At 45.1% G+C, this 25,867-nt stretch overlaps 1 protein-coding gene across 2 annotated transcripts in view; it reads right to left on the bottom strand.

Moving 5' to 3' along the window:
* Window positions 1-8,458: 8,458 nt before the first annotated feature.
* Window positions 8,459-25,867, bottom strand: part of LOC139273864 (band 4.1-like protein 3) — a 217,677-nt gene continuing 200,268 nt past the window's right edge. For both annotated transcript variants that reach the window (XM_070890951.1, XM_070890943.1), the window contains 4 exons: window positions 23,982-24,080; window positions 14,884-14,964; window positions 14,079-14,195; window positions 8,459-9,711 (listed from right to left, as the gene is read on the bottom strand). In XM_070890951.1, coding sequence (XP_070747052.1) covers window positions 14,085-14,195; window positions 14,884-14,964; window positions 23,982-24,080 — 291 coding nt within the window. In that variant the 3' untranslated portion in view covers window positions 8,459-9,711; window positions 14,079-14,084. The remainder of the gene's footprint in view (window positions 9,712-14,078; window positions 14,196-14,883; window positions 14,965-23,981; window positions 24,081-25,867) is intronic.

Here is a 25,867-nt window from a genome sequence, read left to right as displayed (position 1 = left end):
CCCGACCAGACTCCCGCTCCCCCCCCCCGCCTCCGGACCAGACCCGATTCCCGCTCCACCGCCCCCCGGACAGGACCCGACCCCCGCGCCGACTGGACCCGACCCGACACCCGCCCCCCCTCCCCCGACTGGACCCGACTCGACTCCCGCTCCGCGCCCCCCCCCCCCCAGACTGGACCCGACCCGCGCTCCTGCTCCCCGCCCCCCCCCCCGGACTGTATCCGACCTGACCTCCCCCTCCCTTCCTCTCTCTCCCTCCCTCTCTCTCTCTCTCTCTCTCCCTCCCCCCGACCCGAACCGAACCGAACCTCCCCGACCCGACCCAATGCCACCTACCTGTAAATCTGGAGCTGGGGACGGGCCCTGCCCAAAGTCTCGGGCCGGCCCGTTCAGCCTTCGGTCCCGAAAGGCCTGCCTGAAGCACTTTCACACAGGTAGGAAGATGGTTTATTTAATCTTTTCTTTGCTTATAAATGTTTATTCAGGTTGGATTTATTTGTATAATATTTGTATAAGTATAAATAAGGATTTATTATAGAATTTAATGACTTGCCCCCCCCCCCCCACCTCGTTCTGGACGCCTAATTTGTAACCTGCGACTGATTTTTTAATGTGTAGAACAGGTTTTTTCAGTTCTACAAAAATCTTCACTTGCTCCATTCTAAGTTAGTTTGGAGTACGTTTTCACTGTGGAAACTTTGAAATCAGGCGTCAGTGGCCAGACACGCCCCCTTTTGAAGAAAAAATTCTGTTCCAAAGTGGAACTGTTCTACCTGACTCGAACTGCAGAAAAAAAAGTGTGGAGAATTGCGATTTCTAAAATAGTCCGTTCTCCACCAGTTGCTCCTAAAAAATCAGGCGCAAATCATGTGGAAACTTGGGCCCAATGGTTTTGGTCTCCTAATCTGAGAAAAGACATTCTTGCTATTGAGGGAGTACAGCAAAGATTCACCAGATTGATTCCTGGGATGGCAGGACTGACATATGAGGAGAGACTGGATCAACTGGGCTTGTATCCACTGGAGTTTAGAAGAATGAGAGGGGATCTCATAGAAACACATAAAATTCTGACGGGATTGGACAGGTTAGAGGCAGGAAGAATATTCCCGTTGCTGGGAAGTTCCAGAACTAGGGGTCACAGTCTAAGAATAAGGGGAAAGCCATTTAGGACCGAGATGAGGAGAAACTTCTTCACTCAGAGTGTGGTTAACCTGTGGAATGCTCTACCGCAGAAAGTTGTTGAGGCCAGTTCGTTCGATATATTCAAAAGGGAGTTAGATGTGGCCCTTATGGCCAAAGGGATCAAGGGGTATGGAGAGAAAGCAGGAAAGGTTGAATGATCAGCCATGATCTTATTGAATGGCGGTGCAGGCTCGAAGGGCCTGCTCCTGCACCTAATTTCTATGTTTCTAAAACCTAGGAGACTGCAGCAGGTATTCATTTAAATATCTCAACCTACATATATTTATATTATGTTGGATAGCAATAGCTTCTGTTTTAAAGGCACAAAACATTTTAGGCTTGAGGCTGATCAAACATTTAAACAACAGGGCTAATTTTTATGACCTTTGCCCTTGGGCAACAGCCATGCCCCAGGCACAAAGATCATGAAAAAGGGGTGCAGACCCATAATGTTCAGTCTCTGTCCCCTTTATGGTGCTTTGAGGAGGAGGGGAGGTGGAGCTAGATTAGTATATAGGAGGGGGCATTCCCACCTCTTTCTCCTGTTGCTGTTTCCATGGGGCATCTCAAGAATCTGGTTGAGGGCATGTAGGCTGGAGGATTTGGAGGGGGAGGGAGGGAGGGAGGAGGCTGCATGCCGAAGAGGATCCCTCAAGTTGGAATAATACCAACTCTTAGGCCTGCAACTGCTCTCCTTAATCCTGTCCAGTTTTCCAGTTCTCGGCCCTGCAAGCATTGAGGTCTGCGCTAGTGGTGTCCCCAGGCCAAGTTAATGGCATGTGGCATGAAATTCAGGTGCACTTGAAGAGTCCGGTGCACTTCGGCTGTGCTGCTCTTGTCCAGCACTGGGGAAATGAAAGTGGAGGGGGGAGTCGGAAAAATGGCCACATGTTATCTCAAAACCCAGAAGAAGCACCTCTTGTATATGTTAAAGGGAGAAAGAAAGAGAAAGAAAGAAATTACAACACAGTTGCAGTGTGATGCGACATTTAATCAATTAGTGGAATGAACGGCATTATGAACAATTAAGTTCAGAGTTGGCGGATTGGGAGTTACAGTCAGGTCTTATTCTATGGACCTTGAAGAATATACATTTTTTGAGACTTCAGTTATATCTTTGTTTGTCCAGATCATTAATTTCATTATTTTGTCTTAAAGGAAGAAATGATTTATATTTAAATATGTCTCTCAGAAACTTCTCAAAGCACTTCACTCAATGAATTATATTAAATTGCAGTCATTGTTATTATGTAGGCAAATTGAAAATTAAAATATAGCGTGAAACCTGGTCACATTGTACAGCCTGCAACAATTGAAGATAACTCTGAACACGGTCATCGCATTACACCACATATACTGTAAAAGTATTATACATGTACATTAACACACACCACTAAATAGACATGGGGTAGATCTTTGAGTGATAGTGTTAAGTGGGCGATAGTGAATTGGAAGCCCATTTCACATCACTTCTGATTTTTATTTCCATTGTTAATGGGTGGCCAATATCGCCCGTTTTCATCATCAAAGGCAGTCCCTCGGAATCGAGGAAGACTTGCTTCCACTCCTGAAGTGAGTTCTTTGCTGGCTGAACAGTCCAATACGAGAGCCACAGACTCTCCCAGGTCGGACAGATAGTCGTTGAGGGAAGGGGTGGGTGGGACTGATTTGCAGCACCCTCTTTTCGCTGTCTGCGCTTGATTTCTGCATGCTCTCGACGATGAGACTCGAGGTGCTCAGCGCCCTCTCGGATGCACTTCCTCCGCTTAGGGCGGTTTTGGGCCAGGGACTCCCAGATGTCAGTGGGGATGTTGCACTTTATCAGGGAGGCTTTGAGGGTGTCCTTGTAGCGTTTCCGCTGCCCACCTTTGGCTCGTTTGCCATGAAGTTCTGAGTCGAGCACTTGCTTTGGGAGTCTCGTGTCTGGCATGCAGACTATGTGGCCTACCCAGTGGAGCTGATCGAGTGTGGTCAGTGCTTCAATGCTGGGGATGTTAGCCTGAGTGAGGACGCTGATGTTGGTACGCCTGTCCCCCCAGGGGATTTGTAGGATCTTGCGGAGACATTTTTGGTGCTATTTCTCCAGCAACTTGGTGTCTACTGTACGTGGTCCATGTCTCTGAGCCATACAGGAGGACAGGTATTGCTACAACCCTGTAGACCATGAGCTTGGTGGCAGTTTTGAGGGCCTGGTCTTCAAACACTCTTTTCCTCAGGCAGCCGAAGGCTGCACTGGAGGCGGTGTTGAATCTCGTCGTCGATGCCTGCTCTTGTTGATAGGAGGCTCCAGAGATATGGGAAGTGGTCCACAGTGTCCAGGGCTGCGCCGTGGATCTTGATGACAGGGGGGGCAGTGCTGTGTGGAGAGGACAGGCTGGTGGAGGATCTTCGTCTTACGGATATTTAGCCTAAGGCCCATGCTTTCATGTGCCTCACTAAATACGTCGACTTTGTCCTGGAGTTCAGCCTCTGTATGTGCGCAGACACAGACGTCGTCCGCGTACTGTAGCTCGACGACAGAGGTTGGGGTGGTCTTGGATCTGGCCTGGAGATGGCGCAGGTTGAGCAGGTCCCCACTGGTTCTGTAGTTTAGTTGCACTCCAGCGGGGAGCTTGTTGACTGTGAGGTGGAGCATGGCGGCTAGAAAGATTGAGAAGAAGGTTGGGGCGATGACGCAGCCCTGTTTGACCCCGGTCCGGACTTGAATTGGGTCTGTTGGTAAGGATCACGGCCTGCATGTCATCGTGGAGCAGGCGGAGGATGGTGACAAACTTTTGGGGGCATCCGAAATGGAGGAGGACACTCCATAGACCCTCGCGGTTGACTGTCAAAGGCCTTTGTAAGGTCGAAGAAGGCCATGTATAAGGGCTGGCGCTGTTCTCTGCATTTTTCCTGTAGCTGTCGTGCTGCAAAAATCATGTCCGTTGTACCCCGTAGGGGACGAAATCCGCACTGTGACTCCGGGAGGAGCTCCTCGGCCACGGGGAGAAGACGGTTGAGGAGGACTCTAGCGACGACTTTCCCAGTGGTTGATAGCAGGGAGATTCCTCTGTAGTTGCCGCAGTCAGACTTGTCCCCTTTTTTAAAGATGGTCACGATTACTGCATCTCTGAGATCTCCCGGCATGCTCTCCTCCCTCCAGATGAGAGAGATGAGGTCGTGTATTCGTGCCAGCAGTGCCTCTCCGCCATACTTCAGTGCCTCAGCAGGGATTCCGTCCGCATCCGTAGCCTTGCTGTTTTTGAGCTGTCTTATGGCTTTTTCTACCTCGTGCAGTGTTGGGGTCTCACTGAGGTGGTGGCGGGTCGCATGCTGTGGGATGGAGTCGAGAATATTCGAGTCAAAGGCAGAGTTTCGATTGAGGAGATCTTCAAAGTGCTCCTTCCAGTGGGCCCTGACTGCCTCGGTGTCCTTGAGGAGTGTTTCCTCGTTCTTGGGCAGCAGTGGGGTGTGGCCTTGACTGCGATAAAGAATCCTCGCACATCATGGTTGTCGGCCAGCTGCTGTATCTCGTGTTTTTTCCATCCACCACCTGTTCTTTAGGTCCCGGGTTTTATGTTGGACCTCAGCCTTGAACCGTCTGTAATGCTGTTTTGCTGTTCCCGCATTGGGTTGTTGTTTAAGGCTCAGAAACGCTCTGCACTTGCGATCTATTAGCTCTTGGATCTCCTGATCATTCTCATCAAACCAGTCCTGGTGTTCCCTGGTTGAGTGACCGAGCGTCTCTTTGCAGGCACTAGTTATGGAGGCCTGGAGGGCAGACCAAGCGCTGTGGGTATTCTGCATCTCGGAGTTGTCAAGGCATGCCAGGTTAGTTGTGAGGCACTGGCTCTATACGGCTCTCTTAGCTGGGTCCTTAAGTGCCCCGGCATTGACATTTTTGCGGCACTGCTTCTGCTGCCCCCTCCGCTTTGGGGCTATGTTGATGTCGATGATGGATTGGATTAGGCAGTGGTCCGTCCGGCAGTCGTTGGCTCCTGTCATGGGAAGGGTGATGCGCACATCGTTGTGATCCCTGGCTCATACAATGACATAGTCAAGCAGGTGCCAGTGTTTGGAGCGAGGTTATTGCCACGATGCCTTGTATTCGTCCCTCTGGCGGAACAAGGTGTTGGTGATGACAAGTTTGCGCTTTAGACATTTTGTCAGGAGTTGGCTTTCCCTACCCACTCTCTGCCAATCACGATCCCCACACCCCGCCTCCAGAGGTCTGTGTCCTTGCCAACCCTGGCTCCGGGATAGGGTGAGTCGAAGAGTCATGAGGTGTTCGTTAGTCCCGCAGGGGGAGTCCGAGGCGGTCAACCAGCTAGTTTTTGATGGCGAAGCCGACTCCGTGGAGGCGGCGTTCTTCTGCTGGTTACCCTTTCCAGAAGGTGGTGTAACCTCCACCTTGTTCCTTGAGCTGGCCTTCCCCTGCCCGCTGGGTCTTGCTTAGGGTGGCGATGTCAATATCGAAGCGTCTATGTTCCCAGGTAACTATGGCAGTGCTGCGTTCCGGCCTGTCGCTGTAGGGGTTGTCCATGAGAGTCCTGACGTTCCAGGTCCCGAACTTCATGTTAACAGAGTGGAAGATGCCTATGCGCGAGTTCTTTTAACATGGGGTGGTCGTTGCACACCAGCTATCACACGGGCTTAGCTGAGCGAGGTCGAGATCCAGCGGCAAGGGGGTCCAAGACGACTGGAGACCAGGCACTGCTGTATGGGCCTAGTTGCCTACGGCGAGATGTTGGCCGCATGCTCGGCGCTGGGTAGCGTCCTTGGTGGTAGGTGGTCCGAGGCCTGGTTGGGGGCAGGCATTGGGAGGGTCAGTGGCCCACCGGGGTTCAGGGTGGGAGGGCAGGGGGATCACAGCCATGGTACTCACCACGTATTGGAGGTGGAGAAGAGGCCAGGTCACCGGTGGGGAAGGAGAGCTCCAGTCGTCGCTGAATGAGGAGGGGAGGCCAGTCGCCGATGTGGGAGAGGGAGACCCGGTCGTCGTTGAGGAAGAGGTCCTCTGTCGCAGAAGGTGTTCCGATCGTCGCTGGAGTGGGGGGTGGAGGCCCGATGTCCAGGTCGAGGGCGCCGCCTCCGGGGGACGTTGGGGGTCAGCGATGGGAAGCCTGCGGTAGGCCCGGATGGCCAGAACTCGTGGGACTCGTTGGGGGTCGTCGGAGGTCGTCGCCGGGGGGTGTCCGAGGTCGTCGGAGGTCGGCGTCAGAGGTCACTGGGGAACGTCGATGGGCGATGTGGTAGGAAGCCTGAGGTAGGCCCAAACTCGTGGGACTCGCAGGGTTGGGACTAGGGTGAGAGGTAAGGATTTGGGTTTACGTGCTTAGACCCCCTATTAGGGTCTATTTGGTTAGGGGAGTTTTAGACAGCGGGAGGGGGGGGGGAAAGTTGCCAAGATCTGGTGGGAGTTGTTTGGAGCAGGGAGCTCCCCGTTTTACATCATCCAAAGACAAAATTACCACAACGTTTTACGAGAATCACCAACTGAGATATTTGTTCCTATCTTCCCTAAAAAGGAATTAAAATGAATTAACTTTACGCCGATAGATTTAGATGAAGAAAGCCGTGAGGAGGCTCGAGTGGAGCATAAACGCCAACATGGACTGGTTGGGCTAAATGGCCTGTTTCTGTGTCGTATATCCTATGTAACTTTACATGCATCAGAAATCATATTATAGTGGCTTCTTTCAGAGGGATTTTCTCAGCATTACAAACAAATATAGACAATAAATAAGGGAAATAGAAACAGCTATGGTGGTGGTTGGGGGATAAGACAGGTCAGAAATTAAAAGAGGATAAGCTGACAAAATGAAAATGAATCCAACAGCCGAGAAGGAAAATGTAGGCTGATACCGTTTTTCAATAGAGGATACCAATCCCAATGTCTTTCTGTGTTAACTTTGAATTTTCTATGTTAAATCTGTTCTCTACAGATGCTGACCGACTTGCTCAGTGTTTTAACCATTTTTTGTTTTTATCCCTTATTAAACTGCACTAACTTTTGAAAAAATACCATTGCTGAGTGTTAGGAATATGGCATGTGACAAGTTAATATCAGGTCAGGTCAAGGAGTTACTGACAGTCCCTGTGGGATCGATGAATTTACATTTGTCTTTGCAGTCAGGAATTAAGCTGGTCCAGCAAGTTATGTCAATCATGCTATGGTTCATATTATCAAAATGGAAAAATTGCCAATATCCCTGCGTCTAGAAATTTATTGTCGCTGTACCCATTTTACAGGTGTCTAAGCCCCAAGTGTTCAATATGGTGGGTGGCATGCGTGTGCACATTCTGCATCAGAAGTGCACTACCCGCCATATTAGTAAAGGCTGAAGAATAAGCATCCACGGCCAATGCCTGAAACAGGCGGTAGTCCTTTGCAAAAGCAAACAGGGATCTTAATGCCTGTTTCAGGACCCATTTCTCGAAATTGGGCTGCCCTAAATGCAAACAGTGCTGGGCAACCAAGTCTACATGTGGCCTAACCAGTGGTTCTTGAAGGGACTGTCCCACCCAATCGCCTTCAACCCTCCCAGAACCTGCCCGAGGGCCACAGTCAGCAGTGGCTCAAAATTTTTATCTGCTTCGCTGGCAAGCTGTCTGGGGCACGCAAGGGTAGTCCGCAGCACGTTGATCTAATTTAAACAAATCCCAAGTCCCAATAACGGGTCTAACTCGGGCCTACCCATTCCGGCGCTGGGACTGATCCCAACGCCCAGTCTGTGCCACCAAGCTGTTGTTATCGAATTTCACCTCCCTCAATGTCTGAAATATACAATCCATTTCTATAAATGGTATTACAGTTTTGTGTAATTTTTTTCCATACAAAAATGGTGATTTTTAGATTAATGATGAAAGAGAATGCAAGTTTTGGAACCAAGTATAGCGTGTACACTGAAGTTCCATTTATTTTACAATATTGTGCTATCTAATATAAATATATAGGAGCATATGCTGTACTTGAAACATCTATGCATGGTAATGTTTTACACTGAAATAACAAGCAATTTAAATAAATTATGAAAAAAACATTAAAATAAAAACTATATTTATCAGTAATAGCTTACAGTGGTTGAACTTTACACCGTTCTTTTGAGACTCCCACAGATTTCCAAACACACGGTGGACAATCGGGAAAGCTGACAAAGAGTTTAGCTCTATATTGTTTATTAAGTGATTTTAAATAACATTTGACATCATTAATCTAAAAGAATCCCTGAATATTTTAACGTAAAATATAATACTGCAGGTTAGGTTATTGAACAGAATAAGACACAGCAGAGTGTTTATGCCTTTACCACTTTTATTTCACCATGAAGAAACATACATTCAACAAGTATTACATTGCAGCAGAAAATTTGATGAAAGTATTGTACCCTACAGTTAGCTGTGTTGTCTTCTGTAAATCATAAATGCTTCATGATTTGAAAGCTTTCAATGGGGTTCGCTATTATTTTATGTTTCGTTTAAGGCTTTGCTTTGAATCTGGAGTCTACGCAGAGTGTTTAAAAAGAATCAATGCCGTCATAGTCAGTGATGAAAAACGAGAGGTCACAGGTAGTAAACAGAGAATCCTTTTAGAGCAGACACATTCGCTAGAAACATAAACTGAGCAAAACAGGCTCAGTTTAAAAAGGAATACTGACGTCTCTTCTAAGGGAAGTCAACATATACGACAAACGATAGACTACTCTACCTGGCCTTTTGGTTCTAATGTAAAAGAATGTGCTCATCTAACAAAACCAAATCAATCATTCAAGTAAAATATATATTTATATATATATATTTCTTTAAAAAAAAAAATCTGTCAGGTAACATCAAATTATGCTGACAAAGCACAAGATGCAGCAAAACAACTTGTTCTAAACTGTTTAAGATTATTCATGTTTTCACAGGCATTACCATTGTATATCAAGATTTCCAGTTATAAGCTTCAACTTGCTTAGTATGATAATAGGGCTTACATCATTGGCACATCTACTGTAAGGTATGACATAATCCCTCAATACAATTAACATTTTTCACCAGCTTTGGGGTGAAAATAACTTGTTTATAAATGAAACCAGGTACAATTAAAATTAATTACTGCCAACTCATTTATCTTAATATCTCGTTCAGCTATAGTTTTTTTTAAACTGGCAAAGGCAGGATTTTCCCATTGTTTCATTTAAAACATTAGTGTTCCAATGTATCCTTTGCTGTTTGAACGTGCTGATAAAATGATAACTTAAGAGATGTGAACGCCTTACTATATGGATTTGGAAAATGCTTTTCTCGATATTGTTTTTGTGACAAAGGTTTATTCTAATCATGCAATATTCATTTGCTGTTTGGATATGCTGGAATGAGAAGATTTTTTGCGAATGTTCTTATTTAGTGAGAGGGTCCTCATACAACGTGCTCCAGTATGCTTGACGTGAAAGGTCATTAGTGGATGGATTCAGGACAAATGAAGTCATGTATATGACTCCATTTAGACTCCAAAATCATTCCTAATGATGTGTATGCATTACTTCTTTTGTGAAGATGTGGTTACTCCTGGGAAGGAAAATGAAACAAGAAGCCCATTAATCACTCCAGTTAATCTTTTCAGTATCAATAGCTTTGCAGACAAGGATGAAAATGCACAGTCTATGCAATATTTGTTTTCAATGTTAATAAATTAAATTTTTATTGAGATGTTAAAAGTACACAATTTTTTTAAAATGACAAATATACTGCAAATCCTATCTTGTGTTTACAGTTTAATACAATAGAAAGATGTGAAAACACAGAATTAGAACCAAGCGTGCGACCGAGGCGTCTCGTTTAAAAGAGAAACAGAAAATGCAAACTTCCGAAAAGGTCCATAACAGCAAAATGCAGTGTTCAATTATTAGGCAGCCACATAAATCAAATAAAAATAACTATTTTTTGAGGAAAAAAAAGCAAGAGGTTGCAATTTACTTTTAAAACAATTCAAAGTTAAATATATTTATGCAATGATAGTGTTTTACTGTATTGGATTATAATAATGCAATCCAACATGTGATGTTACTGTATGATGAATTTTTAGGTGAACCAACAGTTTGTGTTTTTCGGTACACTGAATGGTTGACGTGGTTTTAAAATATTGGCATCTTCTTGCACATATTATCGGGACAGATGTTTTTTCAGGGAAATGCTATTTATATTGGCCCATAATTTGCTGGAACAGCGCATTTGGCCATGAACGTTATTAGTTAGACCGTTGTGTACCCCGATCCTCCAGTGGTGAATTTATATCCAAATTTGCTGGAGAACTCATTCTTACAGCAAGTACAGTGGTGATTCAGAAGCGCCGCTGCCAATGACCAATGCACTGATCCCACAACGGTAATGGATAAAAAGTTAAGATGCGACAATCTTCAGCTAGGATACCATGCTGTATTAAATTAATTATTTGAGTGATTATCCAAAGTTCAGTATTAAATATTAAAGCGTAAGTGATTAAAAAGAGCTGACTGATCGAGGATCTGCAGTGGACTACAAGAGCCCTATCAGAAAGAGCGAGCAGGAAGTATTCAGGAGATACCTGGAGACCTACCACCAATTCATTTAAAATCCTCTGTTCCCCGATCGGGTGAATGAACCATTAAGTTAAAACAACTATGCAAAACTCTTGTTTACCTGTTGCTAATATCATTATGCTTCAGGTTGTCCAGCATCTTGAACTGCAGGGTGCTAGATTGGCTCTGCTATCTGCACATACACGTCTTAATTTCTGTTTATTCCACTAAATGTAATTGCTGTTCAGTTAATTTAACACTTACTGAGCCAGTACCTTTTCCAGCTCGTTGAAATTCTCCAATGCAAGTGCAGTTATCTTCCTTCAGTACAAATCACATCGGTGCCGGCTCACCAGCACCATTCTGATCCAGTCTAAGTGGCAGTGTGTGTGTGTCTCTGTATGTGTGTGGGGGGGGGGGGGGTGCGGGGGGTGGTAGGGAGGGGAGATGTAATGGGATTCTCACTATTTTGGTGAGGGTCCCAGGAAATTTTGGTGTGGTGCAAGTAACTGTTTGAGTCACACCTATGCCACAATTTCTTGGAAAATCTGTGTTGTAATCATGACTTACACCGTAGGTACACTATTATGTGGCGCAAGTCTCCAGAATATTCCAGCCCTATATAAGCCAGTGTTGAACCTTGGGCTGCCAGTTTTCAAAATATACTTTCTTTGAATAAACTTAATTTTAATAGTTATCATTTTGATTTTGATGGAGAAATAATGACAACAACTCTCATAATAATGATCTTCAGTTTGTGTGAAGATTTAAGTGAATCAAGTGTGTGAGTTTTTATAGAAGTATTTCGCACAGTGAAGCTAGGAATAAAGTATTTTTAAAGTAACACGAAGTGAAAAGATCATACAATTTCCATACCTCGAGTTTTTTTTAAGCATTGCTGGGATTTAACCACTGATTTTTCAGAGCATTTCCCCCCAAATAAATAAGGTCAAGGAACATGGGCATAATACGGTAAGGTTTTTATTCCCAGACAAAAAAAAAATGGTTATGGCATAAAAATGATATGATTTTAGCACATGCAAAAGCACAGTGGGAAGACATACACCAGTGAAATCATGGAGGGTGAAATCGCAGTTTCTTCAAAAATCACCAGAAGCAGGCATACATATCACTCTCTAACCCATAGTTTGCTGTATTATACAGTGTTTATAAGTCGGTGACCTCCCTTCCAGGCTCTTCATACTATTGCTAACAAATCATATTGTATGAAGAATTTTTCCTTCAACTTGCTATCATGTATTTTCTCTATCCTCAAGTTGAGAGGACATGATAAGATAGATCAGTACAAACTATAAACATATTCAGAGTGACATTTAATGCTACTCTGCAACTGACTACTAAGTACAATTCAAGTTTAACCTGTAACCTTCCCCCCACCTCCTCAGAGCTAAATCCTTTACATCGTTTACACGTGGCATTCTGTCTAGAAGTTTTCCTGGGAACTGTTAAACTTCATTCAACTGTCAAGTTTAAATGACCAATAGCCCTGGGCTTTACTTTACACTTTAGCCAATACTCAGGTGTTTGTGGTTTGAGTAATGTATTACTGAACAGTTTGGCTATTACGAAACAAAAGAAGACTGTAATGGATCAGCATCAAATAATTTTATTTTTTTGTACATTCTGGGACCAGTTTGAGCGATAACCATACAATAGAAGGCAATAATGCAAGCATTAGATCTCTCTAGATCATAATTGCATCTATTTTGGAAAACGAAGCATGGGATGAGAAAAGGCAATTCAGTCCGCCAACCCATTTCCACAGACTACAATATACCTCATCATATAAAAATGTATCCTAATTTAAAATCCCCAAACAAATTAAGCATATGGTATAAACGGGAAACTACGCATTAAAACATTTGATAACGTTTTAAATGTGATTACATTAGGGTAACCACCGGAATTGTTAGTTATGTGGTCAGCTACTTTTGTCAAACACGTTCAGAATGGCAGGCAGTGTCTAGTGGGGTGCCGCAGGGCTCCGTGCTAGGACCCCAGCTATTTACAACATACATTAATGATTTGGATGAAGGAATTGAGTGTAATATCTCCAAGTTTGCGAATGACACTCTGCTGGGTGGCGGTGTGAGCTGTGAGGAGGACGCTAAGAGACTGCAGGGTGACTTGGACAGGTTAGGTGAATGGGCAAATGCATGGCAGATGAGGTATAATGTGGATAAATGTGTGGTTATCCACTTTGGTGGCAGAAACACAAAGGCAGAATATTATCTGAATGGTCACAGATTAGGAAAAGGGGAGATGCAATGAGACCTGGGTGTCATGGTACATAAGACATTGAAAGTTGGCATGCAGGTACAGCAGGCGGTGAAGAAGGCAAATGAAATGTTGGCCTTCATAGCTAGGGGATTTGAGTATAGGAGCAGGGAGGTCTTGCTGCAGTTGTACAGGGCCTTGGTGAGGCCTCACCTGGAATATTGTGTTCAGTTTTGGTCTCCTAATCTGAGGAAGGACATTGCTATTGAGGGAGTGCAGCGAAGGTTCACCAGACTGATTCCCGGGATGGCAGGACTGACATGAGGAGAGACTGGATCGACTGGGCCTTTATTCACAGGAGTTGTGAAGGATGAGAGGGGATCTTATTGAAACATATAAAATTCTGACGGGACTGGACAGGTTAGATGCTGGAAGAATGTTCCCGATGTTGAAGTCCAGAACCAGGGGACACAGTCTAAGGATAAGGGGGAAGCCATTTAGGACTGAGATGAGGAGAAACTTCTTCACTCAGAGTTGTTAACCTGTGGAATTCCCTACCGCAGAGAGTTGTTGAAGCTAGTTCATTGGATATATTCAAGAGGGATTTAGATATGGCCCTTGCAGCTAAAGGGATCAAGGGGTACTGAGGTGAATGATCAGCCATGATCTTAATGAATGGTGGTGCAGGCTTGAAGGGCCGAATGGCCTACTCCTGCACCTATTTTCTATGTTTCTATGTTTCTATATGCTCTATCCCTTCCATTCAATCTCTTGACTTAACATCCTGCATAAATAATTCTTAATCCAGGAAGTAATCCAGTAAGTAACAGAGGACCAGTACAGCTCTGGTACCAATATATCTAGCTAACTGCACTGGTACAGATTTGTTCTTCATAGTCAACTAACATTATGTGCATCTTTCACTGTAATATCCACAATATTTTAAAGCAGATAAATTATATACTTAAGTAAACATTATATCTCATTACTTGTAACTGAATGGGTTAGTAGAGCATCCCAAAGCACTTGTCTATGGGTTATAGAGTTAAAAGCTGCAAATTAAAATCAAAGGTGTGAGGAGAGTGCTCAGGTACTGCGCAGCAGTTTGTAAAATACCAGGCGGATGCTGTTTGTTCTTACCTGCAGTCAATCATCTCCGTCTTCCGGTGTGATCTCTGTCTCTTTGTGTACCACTACTTTGGTCACAGACATATCAGGGTGCTGCTCTTTGGCCTCTTTAATTGCCTGAGCCAGGGCCTAACCCAAAGAAAGCCCCCGAGGTATAAAAATAGTAGGTGGGACATGCATGATCAGAAGCAGGATGGAGAATTATGATGACTGTTTTTTCTCATTTACTTTATTGATGGAAATGATTAAAATAAAATGTTTAAATTTCTACTAGAAGGAGCAGTACGTCATACATTTGTATGCTAAATGTATGTATTTTAAACTTGACCTCATCTCTCTTCAGGGTGTGGATTTTGTTTTCGTTCAATACTGATATAGGACAGTGGACTGTTCAACCAGTCAGTTCCACCAGCTTCTGTGGCACAACAGGTGAGCTTGTGGCCTCGGTCACAGAACTCTGCCTTGACAGTGGCATTCGGCCACTGTAGCTGGAGCTGCCCCCAAACTCTCAAACTACAGCTAAAGTTCATGAATCGATTATAAAAAAGGTGAATGTTGAAAATAATTTCTTTATTCTGTTCATGGTTTTAACCACAAACTCATTCTATTAAATTAACCTACCAACAGAGGTACCATGCTATGACATACAGCTCCTTTAACCTGAAATGTACTTGCTGAATTAAATTACAAAACATGCAGATTTTAATTTCTTCTGGCTACTATTTTCTGAACACTAGATTTGTCTTTTAAATATATACGCCATTTTACTTAACAACTCATTTAGATGCAGTGCATCGATAGTGAAGTGTTAACGTACCTGATCATGGTCAATGTCAGCATCTCCTGTAATAACAATTCGTTTCTCAATGCGTGTTTCTGAAACTCCTCCTTTCACAGTCTATAAACAGCAAATTGAGAACAGTTAGTCATTTTAAGTTTAAGAACATAAGAATTTGGAGCAGGAGAAGGCCATTTGACCCCGCGAGCCTGCTCCGCCATTTAATAAGATCATGGGCTCAGCTCCACTTCCCTGCCCGCTCCCCATAACCCTCATTGAGATTAACTCTCAATTACAACTAGCTTACTGGGTAAATTTACTGGCTGGTTTTGTACAAAGTCATAGGACCCAGGTTCTAGTATCCCCCTAATCCCTAGTGTACGTGAAATTAGGACTAAATAACTCCAATAACCTTTCTGCAATTGGGGGTGTCCAGTCCACTGTAGCCTAACCAATGTCTTGTACAAATTCAACATCACTTCCTTCAAAACCCCTATGCATAAAACCAAAAATCCCATTTGCCTTTTTAATGGCCTCTTCCACCTGCTCTTCTACTTTTCAAAGATCTGTGTATCTGCACAACTAGATTGCCCCAGACCCCCACTCTGTAAAGAATGTTACCCTTTAGGATTTACTTCCTTTCAATGTAATTATTTCCAAGACATAAGAAGCCACATATCGTTGCTTCGGTCATCGATTTGCCCATGCTGCTAACCTGTCTTCGTCCTTCAGCAATCTTACTTAGAGTTTACCATGGTTCCTAATTTGCTATCAGCAAATTTCAAAATCATTTCTCTTGCGTCAATGTCCAAATCATTTCTGTAAATTGAAAACAAAAGAATTCCCAGCACAGATCTCTGCGGAACACCACTACCCATATCCTGTCAATCGAGAAAACATCCAGTTAGCCTTAATCTTTGCATCCTGTTCCCGACATTTCTCTTTCCATGCAACGATGTTACCTTTAATACCAAGTCCCTTAAGTGGCATCTTGTGAAATACATTCTGAAAATCCATAAAACACAACATCCACTACATTCCCTTACCAATACACTTTGTGATTTCGTCCAAAACTTCAATTTGTCAAGCACGACCTGCACTTTACAAATCCATGCTAACTGTTCCTGATTGGCCATGCTGTTCTAAGTGTTCACTAATTTTATCTTGCATTATAGATTCTAGAAGTTTATCCACAACGGAGATAAAACTAAGTGGCCTATAATTTCCTTGCTTATCATTTCCCCTTTTTTGAGGGGTGTAACATTTACCATTCTCCAATCGCTTGGCACAATTCCGATTTCCAAAATCTTTTGGAAAATTATGGTTAGTGCCTATCTCCTTCCTCAATTCTGAGATACATACCACCTTCTAGCCTTGGTTACTTTTCTACTTTTAAGTTCCATTATTTTTTTCTAAATAGAGAATATTCTTTTGAATGCTTACCTCTAGTACCTCTTCTACTCCTCAGCTATTCCAAGGGGCAGATTTTAAGTTACTCCATCATGTGGAAACAGGCAGTAGTGGCCCAAATATAACTGTGCTGTACTCACTGCCCCATTCCTGCCTGCTGTTATTTTTGTGGTGGCCTCAGCATGGGCGACCAAGCCTGCTTCAGGTGAAAGTTTCATTCCAAACAGCTAATTGGGGTTCTCTGACTTATGTAGGACCCCAAGGCAACATACGCTTCACCCATGGTTCTAGCCATCAGTACTCAAAGGGACTGCTGCAGCCCTCAGGAAGAGATGTTTTTTTTTACTTTTATTTTTGTGGAACCAAGTGGAGCCACCAGAATTCCCACTTCCCCGACTAGCGAGCCGCTTCTACATTCCTGAACAACATGAGCAGCTCACTGGGTTATGGCAATCAGGCACAGCCATCAAAATCACTCAGGTCTTATGCTGATGACATCAGGCGGGTAAGTACAATCATACCACCTGCCTGTCGTCTGCCGTGGCCAAAAACGACCCACAACAATTCCACCATTGGTCTATAAAAGCAGCAAAATGAATTTTATATATATAGTGACCACTTCCAAGGTTGTGTCTGTGTGTGCGCTGGGTGCGTGTGTGGTGAAAAATATAATGAAAACAAACCGAATAGAACTGCACAAAATGGAGTCTCTGGTAGAGTTTGTTTGATAGTTTGAGAAGGATGTGCCACGAGATTGGTGTAAGGAGGATTTTCCTATTTAGCACTTCAGGGCTGCCTTCCCAGAGGATTGTAGTGGATCACTCCTGGCAACAGATGATCACCAATGCTGTGTACACTACCTACAGGACTTGAAAACAGATGCAAAAGATGATGGCACATTTTAAGGTGTGCAGATACACTGCTCATTAAAGATGGCAACATGATTAGATAAAGCCTTTAAAAGAAGTGAGTGGGATCCTTGGTTTTGTATCCAGAGGCGCAGAATACAAAAGTGAAGCATCATATTTCTGGATTTTTTTTTTTAAACCATTTAAATTTCAAAATTGTTTTTAAAAGGGGTTAAATTCACAGGACACCGTGACTCGTAGGCGTGTGCACAGACTCAGACCGGCATCTAAAATGAACTCCCTGAAGATAATGAGGGATAGTTTGACATTCCAGCAACTGTTCACACTCATTGCTGCTGCAACAATCCTATACATTTTAACCAAGCAATGACTATTGCTCAGTTAGGCTAGTGGACTCTGTGGGAGGGGAGATGGGTTTCATGGCTGACGCAGAATACAGGCTTTTAAATAAAGCAGAACACAGACACCAATGAAGGCAGTCTGGTATTTGGAACAGAGCTGTATGAGCAGTCAGGCAGCAAAAGGAGAGACACTTTTCGGTTTCAGTAAGACAACACAAAAAGTGAGATAGTGAGACATTTCTTTTACCATTACACAAACATAAGAAATTGCCCTCCGCCCCAATTCGAATTAAATGATTATTCTCCGCCCCAATCCAGGGGGCGGAGAATAGAGGAATTGTGCGCTCTTTTCCTGTGTGATTTCTATGGGGCTGTGTTTCGGGTGGCTGCGGCGTGGAAGTAGGTCGGGAGTGGAGCAGAAGGCGGTCGGTGTCAGCAGCGTCGTGCTGATGCATAGCTTTGTCCCTCCCCTTCAGTTAAAGGGGAGGGCTGCTGCGAGCTCTGCAGCCACTTTAGTGGCGCCCACTGGGCCACCACGGAGGCAGTGGCGTAACGAGAGGAAGTGAGCCCCAATGCAAACATAGATTTAAAAAATCACAGAACGACAGGGAAATGTGCAGCCGGCCAAGAAAGACCCCGCGCAGCCGCCCCTCGAGTGAGGGGGTCCGGGGGGCCGAAGAGGGAGATCGGGGTCTGGGGGCAGCCGGTGTGAGGAGCCGGGACTAGTGTGAGGGAGGGTTTACGGGGTGGAGGGTTACCGCGGGGTCCAGGAGCAGAGCTGAACCGGGTGCAGACGGCAGGACAAAGGCGCTCCAGACTCGGGCTCTACGATTTCCAGACCGAGAATATGGGTGTGGTCTCGGTGCGGGAGGACGAGGTGCTGACTGTGAACAGTGAGCACGACATCGAGGGCTGGCTGGAGGGGGCCAACAGCCATGGCCAGAGGGTCCTCTTCCCGGCCTCGTATGTGCAGATCCTGCGGGCCGGGAGCGGGGGCAACTCTGCGCCCGGTGTCGGTGCTGGTGCCGCCGAGCCCCCCGCCTCCCGCTATGCCAACGTGCCGACCGGCGACTACGACAGCCCAGCGCCGCCTCACCCTCAGCGGCTTCCCCGCACCGGCCTGCCCCACCGCCAGCACCTTCTGCCCCCTGCCTCTCGCCCAAACGGGCGGCGGCTGACTCAGGGAACTCAGGATCTGCAGGCGGATGCACTTCCCTGACGACTACGTGTGCGGAAAGTGCATCCGCCTGCAGATCCTGACAGACCGCATTGCGGCACTGGAGTTGCGGGTGGATGAACTCTGGAGCATCCACGATGCTGAGAATGACGTGAATAGCATGTTTAGTGAGTTGGTCGCACCAGAGGTAAAGGGTACACAGCCAGATAGGGACCAACAGGAAGAGCAGTGCAAGGAAGGTAGTGCAAGGGTCCTCCTGCGGTCATCCCCCTGCAAAACAGATACACTGCTTTGGGTACTGTTAAGGGGGATGACTCATCAGGGGAAGGCAGCAGCAGCCCAGTTCATGGCACCTTGGTTGGCTCAGCTGCACAGGAGGGCAGGAAAAAGAGTGGGAGAGTGATAGTGATAGGGTATTCAATTGTAAGGGGAATAGATAGGCGTTTCTGCGGCCGCAACCAAGACTCCAGGATGGTATGTTGCCTCCCTGGACCAAAGGTCAAGAATGTCTCGGAGCGAGTGCAGGACATTCTGAAAAGGGAGGGTGGACAGCCAGTTGTCGTGGTGCATATAGGTACCAACGATATAGGTAAAAAACGGGATGAGGTCCTACGAGACAAATTTAGGGAGCTAGGAGCTAAATTAAAAAGTAGGACCTCAAAAGTAGTAATCTCAGGATTGCTACCAGTGCCACGTGCTAGTCAGAGTAGGAATCGCAGGATAGCTCAGATGAATACGTGGCTTGAGGAGTGGTGCAGAAGGGAGGGATTCAAATTCCTGGGACATTGGAACCGGTTCTGGGGGAGGTGGGACCAGTACAAAACGGACGGTCTGCACCTGGGCAGGACCGAAACCAATGTCCGAGGGGGAGTGTTTGCTAGTGCTGTTGGGGAGGAGTTAAACTAATTTGGCAGGGGGATGGGAACCTATGCAGGGAGGCAGAGGGAAATAAAAGGGAGACAGAGGCAAAAGCTAGAAAGGAGAATAGTAAAAGTGGAGGGCAGAGAAACCCAAGACAAAAAACAAAATGGGCCACATTGCAGCAAAATTCTAAAGGGGCAAAGTGTGTTAAAAATACAAGCCTGAAGGCTCTGTGCCTCAATGCGAGGAGTATTCGAAATAAGGTGGACGAATTAACTGCGCAGATAGCAGTTAACGGATATGATGTAGTTGGCATCACGGAGACATGGCTCCAGGGTGACCAGGGCTGGGAACTCAACATCCAGGGGTATTCAACATTTAGGAAGGATAGATAGAAAGGAAAAGGAGGCGGGGTGGCGTTGCTGGTTAAAGAGGAAATTAATGCAATAATAAGGAAGGACATTGGTTTGGATGATGTGGAATCGGTATGGGTGGAGCTACGGAATACCAAAGGGCAGAAAACGCTGGTGGGAGTTGTGTACAGGCCACCAAACAGTAGTAGTGAGGTTGGGGACAGCATCAAACAAGAAATAAGGAATGTGTTCAATAAAGGTACAGCAGTTATCATGGGCGACTTTAATCTACGTATTGATTGGGCTAACCTAACTGGTAGCAATGCAGTGGAGGAGGATTTCCTGGAGTGTATTAGGGATGGTTTTCTTGACCAATATGTCGAGGAACCAACTAGAGAGCTGGCCATCCTAGACTGGGTGATGTGTAATGAGAAGGGACTAATTAGCAATCTTGTTGTGCGAGGTCCCTTGGGGAAGAGTGACCATAATATGGTAGAATTCTTTATTAAGATGGAGAGTGACACAGTTAAATCAGAAACTAGGGTCCTGAACTTAAAGAAAGCTAACTTCGATGGCATGAGGCGTGAATTGGCTAGAATAGACTGGCGAGTGATAGTTAAAGAGTTGGTGGTGGACAGGCAATGGCAAACGTTTATCGATCACATGGATGAACTTCAACAATTGTACATCCCTATCTGGAGTAAAAATAAAACAGGGAAGGTGGCTCAACCGGGGCTAACAAGGGAAATTAAGGATAGTGTTAGGTCCAAGGAAGAGGCATATAAATTGGCCAGAAAAAGCAGCAAACCAGTGGACTGGGAGAAATTTAGAATTCAGCAGAGGAGGATAAAGGGTTTAATTAGGAGGGGCAAAATAGAGTGCGAGAGGAAGCTTGCCGGGAACATAAAAACTGATTGCAAAAGCTTCTATAGATATGTGAAGAGAAAAAGAGTCGTGAAGACAAACTCGGGTGAATTTATAATGGGGAACAAAGAAATGGCAGACCAATTGAAAAATTGATCAATTGAACAAATACTTTGGTTCTGTCTTCACGAAGAAAGACACAAATAACCTTCCGGATGCACTAGGGGACTGAGGGTCTCGTGAGAACGAGGAATTGAAGGATATCTTAATTAGGCAGGAAATTGTGTTGGGGAAATTGATGGGATTGAAGGCCGATAAATCCCCGGGGCCTGATTGTCTGCATCCCAGAGTACTTAAGGAAGTGGCCCTAGAAATAGTGGATGCATTGGTGATCATTTTCCAACAGTCTATCGACTGGATCAGTTACTATGGTCTGGAGGGTAGCTAATGTAACACCACTTTTAAAAAAAAGGAGTGGTAATTACAGACCGGTTAGCCTGACATCATGTTGGAAAATGTTGGAACCAATTATTAAGGATGAAATAGCAGCGCATTTGGAAAGCAGTGACAGGATCGGTCCAAGTCAGCATGGATTTATGAAAGGGAAATCATGCTTGACAAATTTTCTGGAATTCTTTGAGGATGTAACTAGTAGAGTGCACAAGGGAGAACCAGTGAATGTGGTGTATTTGGACTTTCAATAGGCCTTTGACAAGGTCCCACATAAGAGATTGGTGTGCAAAATCAAAGCACATGGTATTGGAGGTAATTTACTGGCATGGTTAGAGAACTGGTTGGCAGACAAGAAGTAGAGAGTCAGGATAAACGGGTCCTTTTCAGAATGGGAGGCAGTGACTAGTGGAGTGCCGCAGGGCTCAGTGCTGGGACCACAGCTATTTACAATATACATCAATGATTTGGATGAAGGAATTGAGTGTAATATCTCCAAGTTTGCAGATGACACTAAACTGGGTGGCAGTGTGAGCTGTGAGGAGGATGCTCAGAGGCTACAGGGTGACTTGGACAGGTTAGGTGAATGGGCAAATGCATGGCAGATAAATGTGGATAAATGTGAAGTTATCCACTTTGGGGGCAAAAACACGAAGGCAGATTATTATCTGAATGGCGGCAGATTAGCAAAAGGGGAGGTGCAACGAGACCTGGGTGTCATGGTTCATCAGTCATTGAAAGTTGGCATGCAGCTACAGCAGGCGGTGAAGGCGGAAAATGGCATGTTGGCCTTCATAGCTAGGGGATTTGAGTATAGGAGCAGAGAGGTCTTACTGCAATTGCACAGGGCCTTGGTGAGGCCTCACCTGAAATATTGTGTTCAGTTTTGGTCTCCTAATCTGAGGAAGGACATTCTTGCTATTGAGGGAGTGCGTCGAAAGTTCACCAGACTGATTCCCGGGATGGCAGGACTGACATATGAAGAAAGACTGGGTCGACTCGACTTATAGTCACTGGAATTTAGAAGAATGAGAGGGGATCTCATAGAAGCATATAAAATTCTGAGGGGATTGGACAGGTTAGATGCAGGAAGAGTGTTCCCGATGTTGGGGAAGTTCACAACCAGGGGTCACAGTCTAAGGATAAGGGGCAAGCCATCTAGGACCGAGATGAGGAGAAACTTTTTCACGCAAAGAATTGTGAACCTATGGAATTCTCTACCACAGAAAGTTGTTGAGTCCAGTTCGTTGGATATATTCAAAAGGGTGTTAGATGTGGCCGTTACGGCTAAAGGGATCGGGGGTATGGGGAGAAGGCAGGAGTGGGGTACTGAAGTTGCATGATCAGCCATGATCATATTGAATGGTGGTGCTGGCTCGAAAGGCCGAATGGCCTGCTCCTGCACCTATTTTCTATGTTTCTATGTAACACACAGCGACCCGGTCCAGATCTCAAGGGTGCTTTAATGTTACACTCTTGGGTCCCAGTTCTGTATTTGTACATGTAGAGCAGTGTAGATATTTTCTCGGGTTCAGTGGTTTCAGTTGCTCCTGTAATTGGCCTGACCACCCATAAAGTAAGAAGTTCATATCAATTATGGGAGCAATTGACACCACCGAACACAAGAAGTTATCTAACAGGAGGCAATGTTGAACTTGTACAAGTTCTTAGTTAAACTGCAGTTTGAGTATATTGTAGTTTTGGGACACCTCATTATAGGAAAGATATAAAATGGAAAAAAATGCAGTGCAGGTTCACAGGTTATGATGAACGACTTTGGAAGTTAGGACTTTTACCATTGGAACTTTGAAAGTTAAAGGGATAATCTACTCAAGGATGTCTAGATTATGAAGGATTACAATAGGATAAATAGATTGATTCCACTGGTCAATGAGATGACACAATTGTAAGATACTCACAAAAAGAACTAAGGAGAGATTAGAAAATATTTATTTGCGGAAGATGGTTAACATGTAGAATTCCTGGCCACAAACAGAATCTGGTAAGTTATGATTAACTGACAGTACCATGTATTGGGTAGATAGCCCAATGTTGCTTAGCAGAAAGTGTTGCCTATAAACCTGTTTCTCTCCTATGCTAAGCTCCCAAACAAATTTACTGCTCTTTCACTGCATTTCATGGAAATCCTCTCTCACCTTCTGGATGCAACATACAACTGAAAGCTTTGTGATACACTCATCTTCCAACGGCATCACATCTCAAGCCATGATAACACTACCTAAGATGCATGCTGTTTGTCACACACTGCTACAGAAATTAATGTGCAGATTACGGACATCTGTGTTCCTTCAAATTCCAGCATCTCAGCACTACAGTTCTAGTTGTACAAGATGCTACACTCCTGACTTGCAGAAGGTTCTTCCTATTGAAGCGTAGGTGTCTGAAGCACATTTGCTCTGATGTACTAAAGTCGATCTGTGGACCATATATGTGAGTAATGGCAGATCTATGAAGTAGCCTCAGGTGCAGGTAGATCTCCCTTTGATCACTGCAATTTAATCTTTAAGCTCCCTGAAGAAAAGAGGAATTCAGAGACAATACTTATAACATTTTATGGTACTTTAAATGAGTTTTAAACTGCCTGAAGTGCAGTGGTGTGCAAAAACAAGCAAATATGTAAAGGTTTTTTAAAAAATGCAACAAACTGTCAACAACCAATCAATGGGAATGAAAACTGGGCAGTTTTTAAACATTGTGTGGTCCATCTGCAACTTCAGTTTTACATCCAGGTAGTAAGTTCAAAATCTATTCCAAAGTGACTGTTCCATGTCCGTAATGAAAACTGAATTACCTTAGTGATGTGTGTCGTGGTTGTAGTACTTGAAGTTTCTGAGGTGATCGTTTGAGCACTCATTAGAACTCCAGGGTCACTGTCAGCACTCGAGTCCATCTGAAAAACATTGATTAGAACACTGGTGAAATTTACCAAAAAATTAACAGAAGTTGTAGCAAGGAAAATAAAGCTTCTTCAGCTGCTGGAAGAAGGTCTTGCAGTAACTCGAGCTCCGGGTTTCAGAGCTTGAGCGGTGGCTGGAGTCACTGCGAGGCATCCGCAAGACTGACAATTTCGTGGGTAGCACGTTTCTAGAAGTGGTCACCCCGCAGCTGAAGAGTGTGCATGCAGAGAGGAAGTGGGTGACCACCAGACAAGAAGAGAAGTACAGGAGTTCCCCGAGTTCATCTCGCTCTTCAACCAGTATTCTGTTCTGAGTACTGGTGAGGGCGATGATGCCTCTGGGGAGTGCAGCCAGAGCCAAGTCCACGACACCATGGGTGGTTCAGCTGCACAGGGGGGAAGGAAGGGGTGGGGGGGGGAAAGAGCAACAGTGGTTGGGGATTCAATAGTCAGGGGAGCAGATAGGCGTATCTGCGGCCGCAGAAGTGACTCCAGGATGGTATGTTGCCTCTCTGGTGCCAGGGTCAAGGATGTCACTGAGCGGCTGCAAAATATTATGGGGAGGTAGAGGTGAACTGCTAGAGGTCATGGTCCATATCGGTACCAATGACAAAGGTAGAAAGAGAGATGAGGTCCTGCAGGCAGAGTTTAGGGAGCTCAGAGAGAGATTAAAAAGCAGGACCTCAAAAGGTAGTCATCACCGGATTACTGCCGGTGCCATGTGCTAGTGAGTACAGAAACAGGAGAATAGAAAAGATAAATGTGTGGCTGGAGAGTTGGTGCAGGCGAAAGGGCTTTAGATTTCTGAGGCATTGTGACCATTTCTGGGGGAGGTGGGACTTGTACAAGTCAGACAGGCTGCACCTGAACAGAGCCGGGACCAGTATCCTCGTGGGACGTTTGCTAGTGTTGTTGGGGAGAGTTTAAACTAGGCTTGGCAGGTGGATGGGAACCGGAGAGTAGATTCAGTGGGGAGGTAAGCAAAGCTAGTATTGGGGAGCAGAAAAATAGAAAGTGAATTTGGAAGACAGAGGAAACAAGGGCTGGAAAATAGACAACAGGGCAGTTTGGCAATTCTAAATGGTATATACTTCAATGCAAGGAGTATAGAGAACAAGGCAGATGAGTTGGATATTATAGCTATTACTGAGACATAGCTGAAAGTAGGGCAGGTCTGGCAGCTCAACATTCCTGGTTAGAGGGTTTTCAGATGGGATAGAGAGGGGAGTAAAAGAGGAAAGGTGGGGGGGGGGGGTCGCAGTATTAATTAAAGAAACGATTACAGCTGTGAGAAGGGATGATCTGTTAGAGGGGTCATCAAACGAGGCTGTATGGGTTGAATTGAAGAATAAAAAAGGGGTGGTCACACTGCTGGGAATATACTATAGACCCCCAAGCAGTCAGACGGAGACAGAACAAATATGTGGGCAAATTGCTGCAAAGTGCAAAAACTATAGAGCTGTAATAGTGGGGGATTTCAACTACACTGATATTAACTGGGGAAAAAGTAGTGCAAATGGTACAGAGAGTGCAGAATTCCTAGAATGCATTAAGGAGAACTTCCTTAGCCAGTATGTAACACGCCCGAAATCCCCTCCATGCCTCTCAGTTCTGCGCGGAGGGGATTCCTGTACGGGCTGCTTTTGCACACTCTCCACTTTGCCATCCTCGTCTGCCGTCCGGACACGCCATGGTGCAGCATCTTGCCATCCTTTGGAGGCGGGGGTCCCCAATGGAGTGCTCTCTACGCGGACTCCTCCCTTTATTTATTGGGGACTTGG

The sequence above is a fragment of the Pristiophorus japonicus genome, chromosome 1 (assembly GCF_044704955.1).
Source record: "Pristiophorus japonicus isolate sPriJap1 chromosome 1, sPriJap1.hap1, whole genome shotgun sequence".
Lineage (NCBI taxonomy): Eukaryota > Metazoa > Chordata > Chondrichthyes > Pristiophoridae > Pristiophorus > Pristiophorus japonicus.
This window is presented reverse-complemented; position numbering and strand designations above follow the sequence as displayed.